The sequence below is a fragment of the Polypterus senegalus genome, chromosome 4 (assembly GCF_016835505.1).
Source record: "Polypterus senegalus isolate Bchr_013 chromosome 4, ASM1683550v1, whole genome shotgun sequence".
NCBI lineage: Eukaryota > Metazoa > Chordata > Cladistia > Polypteriformes > Polypteridae > Polypterus > Polypterus senegalus.
Window position 1 is genome coordinate 203436282 of NC_053157.1, and position 12625 is coordinate 203448906.

The 12625-nt window shown below is 37.1% G+C and overlaps 1 protein-coding gene across 6 annotated transcripts in view; it reads right to left on the reverse strand.

Moving 5' to 3' along the window:
• Positions 1–12625, reverse strand: part of dctn1b (dynactin 1b) — a 156787-nt gene that overhangs the window by 101103 nt on the left and 43059 nt on the right. For 4 of the 6 annotated variants that reach the window (XM_039751873.1, XM_039751871.1, XM_039751870.1 and 1 more), the window contains exon 1: positions 12032–12390. The exons of 1 other annotated variant lie outside the window; for it this stretch is intronic. In XM_039751873.1, coding sequence (XP_039607807.1) covers positions 12032–12064 — 33 coding nt within the window. In that variant the 5' untranslated portion in view covers positions 12065–12390. Of the gene's footprint in view, positions 1–12031; positions 12391–12625 lie in introns of those variants that run through there. One more of the 6 variants, XM_039751874.1, reaches the window with a different exon arrangement.

The following is a 12625-nucleotide window of genomic DNA, read 5'->3' on the forward strand; positions in this document are numbered from 1 at the left end:
AGAGTCTATTAAGAATTTTAAATAAATGTAGAGGGTTAAGATAGACACTGAAATGTGCGTCTTTGTGTGTCTTACAATGAAGTGGAGGGTTTAGCCAAATGAATGTGAACATTTCCAACACTCTAACGCTCGTTTCCAAGGCAGCAATGGTAGAATGACGCAATGGCACCGCTGAATAGTGAATTCCAATATCCTTCTTAAATGCATCTGTGAAAGAATGCCAAAGCTTAGGCTTAGCCTTTTAGCTTTAGATTTCCAGATACACAGGATATGATTAAATACATTATTTTTTCAAGCCATTATTTTTTCCCTTAAAAAAAAAAATACTGGACAATATACAGCCTAAAATGCAGTGGACAGTTTAAATATGTAATCAAAGCAGATTCCAAGCCTTTATTCCTCAATTTAGGGCTGGCAGGTGTCAATTTTGAAATGAAAGTAGACTAATTTATCTAGCTTACAGCTACCTTAACTATATGGCCAAATTAAGTAATATAATAGCTAAAATGCCTGTAGCATTACAAAGAGGCAACCCATGTTCTGATGGGAATTTTCCAAATATGTGCAAGTTTGTGTGTTGCACAGTACATACTGAGAAGTAACCACTGATTTGTATGGCAAGTGTTTACATACAAATCTTTATTCAATAACTTGGTTAACATCAGGCACTGGAAACAAACAAGGTCAACTAGAAAAATATCCCAGCACTTACGCTTCAAATAACTAAAGACATCAATAACTCTATGAAACTGAAATCCTTGACTGGCAGCACTGCTTTGGGCATAGCTCATCTCCAATGCAATATTAATGATGAGAAGTGAAGAGGAAAAAAGGATACATATACATTGCTATGGAAAGATTACCCCCAACAAACAAGTCTCTAAACCATACTCCTCTTGGACTGTGAAGTTTGACATTTCAGCTATGCATTATGTACTTATAATTTCATATGGGTCTTAATCATAACTGACAGTTAAGATATAAATTAAATGGTACACTTTTCTTTGATGATTTACCTTTCAATTCACCATCACTACTTGGCAAAACAACCATAAAATCCTTCAAATACATTATTTTCACTCAAGATTCCCTTGTATCTTCACTTCTTATCAATACCCCAATTTATCTTAAAACTCATCCCTAACATTGCGCTTCAGCTACTTCCCTAAAACCAAAAAAAAAAAAAAAATTATGTTTAGAAGTTCCATTACTCTTTCATGTCACTTCATAGTAAGACAATATTTTAGGCTCTGAACTTATATTAGGAAAGTTCTCAAAAATGTAATAAATACAGATGTATTTTAGGAGTGATGATAATCAAGTGATAAACATGGTTGGGATGGGGGCCCATATATTAGACAATAAAATACAAGCAAGTACTGGGGCCTTGGTGAAAGGCTTCATTTTACTGGTCAATTAACACCCTCTGGAGTTCAGCAAGTAATAGGAAATGCAAGAATAACTATGCCGGAATGCTGTTTACATACTGTAAAAGACTACTTGGCCCACTCTAACAGGGTGAACTGATCAACAATATAGGAGGATGTATCGACAGGACACAGTTGAGGTGATCTGCTTACTAAGAAATGATCAAGGGACACTTGCAAAACATATATTTTTTTTTAAACTTTATTAATCCCGAAGGAAATTACTTGGTTTTTCCGCTTACCCCTTGGGGTCAGAGCGCATGGTCAACCATTGTACAGCACCTCTGGAGCAATTGAAGGTTGAGGGCCTAGCTCAACGGCCCAAAAGTGTAGGATCTCTTTTGGCACTGACGGGGATTCAAAGCGGCAACTTTCGGGATACCAGCGCAGATCCTTAGCCTCAGAGCCACCACTCTTTAGTAAATTGTTTTGACTAAAACAATTTCATGGACAGTGACAGTGTGTAAGTGCATGGATATATCCACCTTAATGAAAGGACAAGTGCTTGTGTATTAGTGCAATTGATATGTTTCTGTCATTCCAATAGATGACACATCACAAACATTAACACTGCTTTTACAAATTTCATACCAAATGGGATATAACAAAGGCATTTGTATTGCATGGTGCACTGCAAATGTTAACAGTGAGGACTATGATGATTACTTAGTGTGAACTCGGACTAGGTACTTCTGTTCCATACTGTGCCCAAGCGCAATTGTCCCCCTCCCTACTCCCCCGATGGCCTGCCCTCACACTGTACTTAACGTTCTGGGCCCGGGCATGCTATCATCATAACCATGTGACTTTGTGTAAAGCAAAACAAAATCCCAACACGGAGTGACGGCATGCATGTCAAAATGATTTTACTTAGTTTCTATTTTTTTTCCCATGTAGTTGTGTAGGACAGGATAACGCTATACCCTCTTACAGATCTGAGTGCGCAATGAAGCATTTTGCTGTTAATCGTGGTGTATGTATGAGAAGATTTTAACACTGACGAAAGATAAGGGAAGAATTTGCAGACTTTTTTGCCAACTAGAATTCACGTTCATCTGTAAGGTGAGAATAAAAACCTGTTTAACTCAAATGGTACTGAATGAAATGAGAATCTGACTTGTATCATTGACGTTATGCTTGTTTTCAATGCTCGGGCACGTTTAGCAATCACACTGTTCACAAATCCTACTGAACCATGTCATGGAGCTCACCTCTTCCAAGCAGGCCAGGGCTCGATAAGGTTGGCCTGGCATAGAGTGATCACACTACTCAAATAAACTAGACTTTGGGGGGTTACTTGAGGCCAAATGTGCTCGGGCACGGAACAAATTGCTAGTGTGAGTATCCCCAAGATTTCAGCCTGTCTTAGGTGAGTGGCACAGCTAGCCATATTAAATATACAGCATGTATACATACTGTATATACATGTAATACATACGGTGTATATAATAAACCCCCACCCCTCTCCATTATCACACCCCTGAGGGGATCGCAAACAGGATGAGGGAATAAAGGCATTACAGCATCCAATCGTAAAGGAAAATTACTTAATGTATCACTTGATCTGTGTTTCCATAAATTTTCCAGAATACTGTAAATCAGATGTCTGAAAATATCTCCTTTTTACATGTGTAATGGAATGCATGTCATGGAACCAGTGTGAAAACTGTGAAACAATTTAATCACACACTGAAATTTACCAGTGGTGTCAACTGTAGCGACTAAGAAATGTCAAGGTTTTAATTGCAGGCCTTAAATGTCTCACTGCTTCAATGGAAATTTTTGAGTTATTTTGAAATGAAAATTTAACACTGCTTTTAGGAAATAATGTGATTCCTGCCTTGAACCAAAGGGAAATATGCCACTGAAAGACAGGGAGAGTTGCACAGATATAACATTTAATGCAAAGAAAACAATAGTATTTTGACCTCCTATTTACTATAAGAAATGCTATTCCAAAAATCCTTTCCTTTTTGTGTGCTGCTTTTTTCTGATAGTATGCATGCCATTATTATTTTGCATTATTTAATAATTGATTTTGCCAATTATTTAATCACTGTCACCTGTTTCTCTCATGTACAAACATATGTACACATATACACACCCACACAAACAAACATATACAAATACACATGCACAAATGATTTAAAAGATTTTACTAATGAATAAAAATACATTTAAAGCCTCCCATCAGGGGCATACAGTTGATGTGGAGCAGTAAAACCTCTAAAATCTGGAAAGTACATTTGCAGCATGTTAAAATGTTAAAAAGCCCATTAATTTCTATCTATTATAAAAGGAAATCCTAAGACTTTTTGAAAGAGAAAATTTCAAGTCCCGTGAGACAAGACTTTGGCCATGAGATTTTTTCAAGTCACGCCCTCCACTCAACCATATTCAACCACGGACACAGCCCTCTCACCTCTAATTCATGTGAATGCTTTTGTCAGACACAGTCCCTGCTCTCTTAGCTCTTATAAATTTTTCAGTTTTCCTCACTTTACGTTCCCAATAAAAGAAGACTTGTTATGTCCAAATCTTATTAAAGAATTTCATCCGAAGGGTTATCAACAGAAGAAAGGAGTACATAGGCAATCCTAGCACCGAGAAGCGATGAAGTCAAACTATTCAACAAGAAAATTGTCGATCAGTTAATTGGTTAAATGCGTATCAATTATGCTGAAACAGTTGATATGCCATTCGTATTAAAACGTTAACAGTTTCCATTAAAATAGCTTTTGCAAAGACAATTAACAAATCACAGAGACAAACATTCAAAAAAGTAATTAGACAGAAAGAAAGGAAATTCACTCATGGGAAGTTATACGTCATGCTGTCATGATGCAAGTCCAAACACAGAATCAAAATTCAATGCAATACTGACAAAAATTTAATTAAATAATTTGTTTTTACTGAAGTTTCACAGTAAAAGTGTAAGTTTAAAAAGTATTTGTGTGTTAATATTAAATCCAAACAGAATGAAATCATATAACGGAACAAATAACTAACGCAACATGAAACATAATTTACTTTCAAATTATTACATTCTATTGTTTTTTTAATATGGTTAATTACTCGCTGTAATGTAAATAGTTAGTTTTATTATGCATATGTAACAATTCCCATGAAAATAATCTGTTTAAATTGTACAGCCACATCCCCATACGCAAGAGGCAGAACCGCAAAATGGCTTACACGTAGCGCCAGCCTGGGGACTGGCGAGCGAAGCGAGCAGGGAGCAAAGTACATTTATATATAATAAATAAAAATTAAAAAAAGCCAAATATTTCTGACTTAGAGGAATACCAGACACTGTATTTTGTGGCAAGATGGCCTGGCTCAAATCATGTTTCATTTATTCTGAGAAACAGAGTAGTGATGGGAACAAACTTGAAAATGGTGTTGTTTGTGATGGCTAGTGTCTAGCCAAAAACTACAGCAGCTTGCTGCTCAAACGATGTGAGCTCCAGAACTCCACTACCTCCTCCATAGATGTTGACACTCTGAAAGTGAGCTGTGACTCACCATTTGAAGTCAACTTTGATATCTGACAACTTCTTTTTTATTTTCAGGCGCTGTACGACTTTCTGAAATTTAACTTTTGAGTGCCCCTGCCATGCTGTGCCACCCCACCAATTTCCATTTGTTTCTTATATCACTGCTTAAGCCACCAAATAGTATGTTTACTTCTCACCTCCACTTCAATAAACAGGACCTCCAGTTCGAATTAAATGAATTTTTACATGTGCTTTTGCCATTGTGTTTTAATAAAACACTGAAAGGAAGGGGCTTTTAATACTGATTTGTATATTCAAATAGGCAAAACTGTGGGAGAAGTCGGGGTGGGGCTGTAGGCTCGTGCATGTGCGTAAAATTCACGTTGATTGGGATTTAAAAGGGAAAAGTGCGTATAATTTAGCTTCTGCTCAGTTTTATGCATCTTTTTAGGGCCTACGTAGTTTTGTCCATATGACACGTTTAAGTATGAATTTTATGCAAAGCATTATATGAGACCCCTGGTCACCACACTACAAGAATGAAATAACAGCAACTGAATCTGTACAAAGTAGAGTAACCAAGAGTAAATCCAAGGACTTGAGGACATTTCATACTCGGACAGACCCAGAGTATTAAACCTGTTACTCTCGAGCAATGGAGACTGGGATTCTCCAAGGCAATTATAAAGTAGATCCAACAGGTTTCGTTCAACTTAACAGTGAATTACTGCGTACATACTGTTGACATATTAATACAGGGTGTGGCAGAAATAACTCCCACATTTCAAAATGGGGACTGAAAAAAAATGGTACGAGGTATAACCAAAAACTTTTTATTTCCCAAATGTAGATATAAAAAAGTTTTTCTACTTTAAGTCTTAAAAATTATATCGTCCAAATGGTGGCCTTGATGGCTGATACACATTTGGAGCTGTTCTTGGAAGTTTTCCATCACTCTCACTAGCATGTCGGGCGAAATTCCTTCAATTTCTTCTTGACTGGTCTCCTTTAGTTGGTCAAAGGACTGAGGACGATGTTTGAAAACCTCGGCCTTGAGGTACCCCCACAGAAAAAAGTCACAGGGACTTAAATCAGGTGAGCGCGGTGGCCACAAAACTGCCTCGCATAAGGAGACCACTTGACCCGGGAACATCTCCAGCAAAAGATCCCATTACAGCAATCCATACATCTTCCCCAGTCTGCTGGAGACTACTGGAGACAATTCCTGACCAATCATAATCTTGTATGGGTGTAAATTAAGGTCAGTATGCAAAATTCGCCTCACAGTTCTTTCCGAAATCCGAAGCGCTGAGGCACTTTTCCATGCTGAACGCGTTGGAGACAGCTCAATCAAAGCACTCACTGCAGTGATGTTTTCGGGTGTTCTCACATTTTTGGTAGTCCGGGTGGTTTTCTCTTCAGTGCAGATCCTGTTGCCCTTACTCTTTGAATCCACAGCAAAATCGTTTTCCGGTCTGGAACACTTTCATTAGCACGTAAACCGAACCGCGTGCAAAACGTCTTCTGCATTGCAGTTACAGATACGCCATTTTTGAAAAATGCCTCCACTACAAAGCCTCGATGCTCACCCGACCACGGCATGGTGACGACTGACAACTTTATTATGTACCGTACCTAACGGAACGGACCGTACCCCTCCACCTGCTTTGGGAACCCCACAGTGATTTTTCGAAATGTTGGAGTTATTTCTGCTCCACCCTGTATAAAGATAAATACATAACACTTGAGTATGTGGTTTAATTGGTTTCTAAAAATTTACAAAACTGCAGATGGAGCTTTAAAAATAGCACCCTAGCCTCTTAATTATAGCACATAATTTAAAATGTCATTGTTAATGATTTGCTTATTACTTTTTTCACAGGTAAAAAAACAGAAAGCCAATATGTAGTACATGGATTTATAATTAACTGACAGTTAATGCTTTATGTCAACAGGGAAGAAAACCTATTTTAGAACAACTACCAGAAATGCTAAAATATTCAAACCAATTTGACTTTTTATGACTGGTATAGCAATGACTGGCAGCCTTTTGAAAGCTTTAAAATAAATATTTGTATTTATTGCATTTCCCGTTAAGAAAGATCCATCTTATTCTTTTGTTAGTAAGTTTTATTTTTAGCATGCATACAAAATTCTAAGGGAATAAATAAATATAAATAGTGCCCACTCTTCTATAGGCTGAACAGAATAAATAACCAAGATATGTGCTGTGGCTTAAAGGAATCTTCTAGCTGAGCACAATAGCAAGAAAGAAAAATAATGTCAAAAGGCTAGAACATAGAGGGTATGATAGAAATTAAAACAAGCAATATTCCTGTTATATTGTTTCTATGCAACACCATTTTATTTATCACATTAATGCATTTCTCCTTGCATTGGCAATTCCCTGAAATATGCATAAGAGCTGTTTCTTACCAAACTATGTCAAAACACCAAAAATAAATTAAAAATGAAGGAATCGGTCAAATACATCAGCTTATATTAGCTTTATACCCCCCAAACTACTTAATGAAAATAAATTGGTCTTATATTCCCCACTGTTGCTCATATATTTACAGTTTAAATATGTTTACATTTGACAATACCTTTCAAGATCAGCACCATGTGGTCATTTAAATATTTGAAGAATAAAATGCAGACAATTTAACACCACATCCTAAAAATGCAATAAGTTTTGGAGATACGTTTTACATTAATAGCCCATATCCCAACAGCAAAGGATGCAAGCAAGTATACAAGTGAGAAGGTGTCAGCTGTAGTGTCTAATGACGTTGTTTTTTTCATAAATCACTTTTGGAAAACACACTTTTGAACAGAAACAGACCATGCTCAGATGCAAACCACCATTTGAATTGTTGGCCTGCCTCCCATTGTTACATTTATATCCACTAGAGTACCTTCAGAAGTACCTCAGATATGCAAAAGTATGAGGCATATTCTCTTCCTGTTAAAGATTTCACTTGCTTTTCTTTAACTTTTAATCTTTAGTTGTATAGTTTCTCTTTGTGGAATCTGCACCTTTGTTATCACCTGAAACGCAATGTTAGTCAATGAATAAGCTGTTAGTGGACTTGTCACGAGACCAATAAATGTTGCAAGGGAGATGTCTTCAGTTAAAATGCTCAATTGCATTTGAACACGTTCCATTTCAGATCATGAGTGTTTTCCAGAAGTGATTTTCTTTAGTAACACTAATATTTTAGTAAAAAGTCATGTTTGGGACCTCATGAGCATACGTCTCTATGACTTGACATGTGAATTACATGACACAACTATATTGCCAAGGACCTTTTAGTTAAAGTTTGCTGTTGTCCCTTTTTGGTCATCATGAACACCTACAGTACTCTATCAGAAACTTTGATACCTCCGCTCTGCATGAAAATATGAGATAAATTTTTTTTCTTTCCATAAAGTAAGTAACATATTATTTACATTGGGTTAAGTAACAACTTAAATAATATTTCTGGATGGAGTATTCCTCCAAATGTAAATAAAACCCAAAACTTTTTCTCTCTTGCTTCACAGAAAATGTTTTATAGTCTAAAGTAATACAAGAAATGTGTTTTACTTCACCTAACTACCATGGCATTCTCTATTCTGGATGTTCGGAGTTCAACCCAACAGTACTGTCGGTATTACATTCCTTTTTTCTACTCAAGAGTTCCAGACTGGTACAATTTTTAATTTTCACTGCTTTGTAAACATTTTTTGTAGCACATGAGGACAATTCCAAAACTTGAAGATTACCGTAGATCCCGGAATATAAGCCGACTCGGTATATTAGCCGACCCCCTTCTCTACCTACTAAATTACATGTATTTGCCGATGACCGGTATTTAAGCCGACCCCCTTCTCCAAGCAAAATGTTTTACATTTCCAAAAGTGTCTCTTCAGGTATATTTATCATGTTTATCGGCGAGAATTTGAGACTGCCGGCATTTTTGATGGAAACCAGGAAGTGACTGCGGAGAAGTCCTTTGTGTTGAAACTATATACGCAAATATGGTACATCGGCGGGTGGATTTCCGGAGACTCGTTATAAATTTAAATACGCAATACAGTGGACCCTTGACTTACGAACTTAATTCGTTCACGAAGGCTAACCCATAATGCGTTCCAAACCTCCCACTGCAACACTTACTTAACCTTTTCATAATAAAAATGGTTGTATAATGTGCATAATTTACCAAAACACCAATAATTTTTCTAATGTACTAACCAAAAAGTTATAAAAAGGGCCTTGCCTACAAGAAGTAGGCTAGATTAAGCTAGGAGCATGGCGGCGCGCATGGTCGCAGCGGCTCAGGGCTCTCCTTTTCAGTGCACTTTTTTATTGTTTTTATACTTTTTTTTTCCCTTGTTTGTGCACGATTGGTTCAGCGAACATCCGCTACACCCATCAGAACCTTATAGACATCGGTGTCCAGAGCCAGACATCTGTTTCGAGTGTTTTTCATCACACGCACAACATCCCAGACAACATAGCGAGACCAGCGGGCTCTCCGTGGATTGTTGTCAGGTCTAGGAGACGACGCAGACGGAGGAGGGAAAGAAAGCAGAAGCGGGGCCGCAGATCCGCCATTATGCTAAGGCTAAAAAAAACAACCATACAAGCCCCATACAGAACTTTTTTAATGCACTTAAGGAGCTGTTTTTAATCACATTGTAGATGTGTATACAGTAATCCCTCCTCGATCGCGGGGGTTGCATTCCAGAACCCCCCGCGATAGATGAAAATCCGCAAAGTAGAAACCATATATTTGTATGTTTTTTTTTTTATATATTTTAAGCCCTTAGAAACTCTCCCACACTGTTAACATTATTAGAGCCCTCTAGACATGAAATAACACATTTTAGTCAAAAGTTTAAACTGTGCTCCATGACAAGACAGAGATGACAGTTATTTCTCACAATTAAAAGAATGCAAATATATCTTCTTCTCTTCAGGAGCAGAGAATTTCAGAGAGAGACAGCGCTCACAAAGAAAAGCAAACAATCAAAAAATCAATACGCGTGCTTTTAAGCCCCTCTGCTCACATCTCCTCCATCAGGCGCAGAGAACGTCAGAGAGAGAGAGAGAGAGAGAGAGAGAGTGAGATTAAAGCAAACAATCAAAAAATCAATAAGTGTGTTTTTGGAAGCACCGCGATAAAGCGGCCGGCATTTCTTAGAGGTGCGTTGTATCCACTAGGCAAACAGCTTCTGTGCAAACAGCACCTCTGCTCACACCCCCTCCGTCAGGCGCAGAGAATGTCAGAGAGGGTGAGAGAGAGAGGCAGAGACAAGCAAACAATCGAGCACCGCATGGGAAGCATATCTTATAGCATTGAGGATTTTTTTAGTTAATATGTAATACATGCTCTGATTGGGTAGCTTCTAAGCCATCCGCCAATAGCGTCCCTTGTATAAAATCAACTGGGCAAACAAACTGAGGAAGCAAGTACCATAAATTAAAAGACCCATTGTCCGCAGAAATCTGCGAACCAGCGAAAAATCCGTGATATATATTTAGATATGCTTACATTTAAAATCCGTGATAGAGTAAAGCCGCGAAATTCGAAGCGCGATATAGCGAGGGATTACTGTAGTTACAATAAAAGGCATTCTATTCTATTCTATTCTAGAAACAACAATTTCATACTGTACTCACCATTTAATTTGACATCTTTGGGCTGCAGGAAGGGAGGAGGAGGAGAATGAAACGGAAGGTGGCTATTGTTTAGAAGGAGCATCCTTATGCAAATCTTTTCTTTGTAAAATTGTTGAGATGGTGGATTTCGACATGCTGTACATATTAGCGAGATCGGTCACACGAACAGCACTCTCATATTTCCACACAATTTCCATCTTCGTTTTTCGATTGTGATCGCTTTCTTTACCTTCTCTTCCTTCCTTAGCAATTATGTGTCTTGCTTGCATGGTCTTAGTGAATTATATATATATATATATATATATATATATATAGGTAAATCACTGCAATGACCGAAATTACATCCACAAACACATGTATCTGGGCTCCAACTGACGCTTACTAACGCTCTCGGTTGTTTGTTTACAATCGCGCAAGCGGATACACGTGACCGCATTCGGGTCATAACTCAAAACAAAAATTTTTATTTTAAACTTCCCGATAATTTATTATAAATTTTATTAATAAAATCAACAACTAAAACACTTTTTTGAATAAATTCTTTATTTAATTTAAAGTACCGGCATGCAAAGTTAAAAATCTAGGACGAAATTATATCCCGGCTTATATTCCGGGATCTACAGTAATTTATTTGTTGATAATTCACTGCTACTCATGCAACAGATCCTGTCAAGCTCAAAAGTCCAGCAAAGACATTCATAGATGACAGCACTGGAGTTTATTTACTTCACTTGTCAGTAGGATATAATACAATGTAAAGGACAGAAGTTCAACTGTGAGAAGAAAGATTTGAACAGGACCACAGTAGGAGATCAAGCCCCGATTCATGGATGTTGTAACAGAAAGATGAAAGACCAACAGTGTTAAACCTCTACACAACCATGAAATGCTAACTGCACTATTATTATTATTATTATTATTATATGTTGACAAGCAATGTTCTGTAGTTGAGTGTAGTTGTGTCTGACACAGACATGACCAAAACATTTCATACCCATCCTGTTCCATACTTTTACCTTTTATTTTGCTTCAAATAAAAAGTTAATCAAACCAACTACGCACAAAAAAACTGAAAAGATAAATTAAAATGCTTTATCATCAAGAGGCAAGTGAATGGACAGGTGGGTAATAAAGCTGCTGTTGTTTTAAAAAAAGAAATATTTTACATAAAGGCAAAGAACTATTTTTTCTTTAATATATTAATTCCAAAACAAATTTTACAAACCACATACAGAAGTATTCTAAAAGATGTCCACTCATATGGACAAAGTAAGTAAAGGCATGGCAAATAAGATGCAAGATAGTATTATAATAAAACTGAAAACACTAGAAAAGAATTCTAATTACACAAAACAGTAAAAAATTCAATTAAAATAGCATCAAGCTTTTTTACAGTAATTTACTCCTAGCTGATCTGTATTATTATGTCTACTTACCCGGGTGTATATGTGTCTTTTGCTCTGAGCCATGATGCTGCTGTGTTCAATGCCTACAGAGATGCTGTTTATAACTACGTTTTAGGTCTTTTTTCACACCTATTTCTATTTTCTTAAAGAGCTTAAAATGATTTCATCTGTATTGCAATAATCAGGCCATGGTTTCTAAAGACCAAGGGAGGCAGCTTACATTTCCAACTTCTCTAAAGCCTGGTTTATAAAATCCACAGAAGTGAAGGTCCACCCATGTGAAAAAAAAAATCAGCTTGATAAAGAAAAAAGCCTCCTTCATCACCCAACACCTCCTGATCACATATTCTGGTTTGGCTTTAATTTAAAAAAGAAATCACGCGTCAAAGCATCTGATGAAGGCTTGCACTGCGCTACTGCCAGTGCTGCCTACTGAATCAGCTTGGGCAGGTCTTGGTGGGTGCTGGGTCCTAGAGTCCACTGTGTGTGCTCTTACTAACTAAAGATCTGTTAAGACTTGCAAGAACAAAAGCTTGAACGTTAAACTCTGTATTTATTTAAAATTAGATAAACAAAAAAGGGGAATTTTTACAGCTTTGTAAATTTAAATCCTTAATCAAGAAT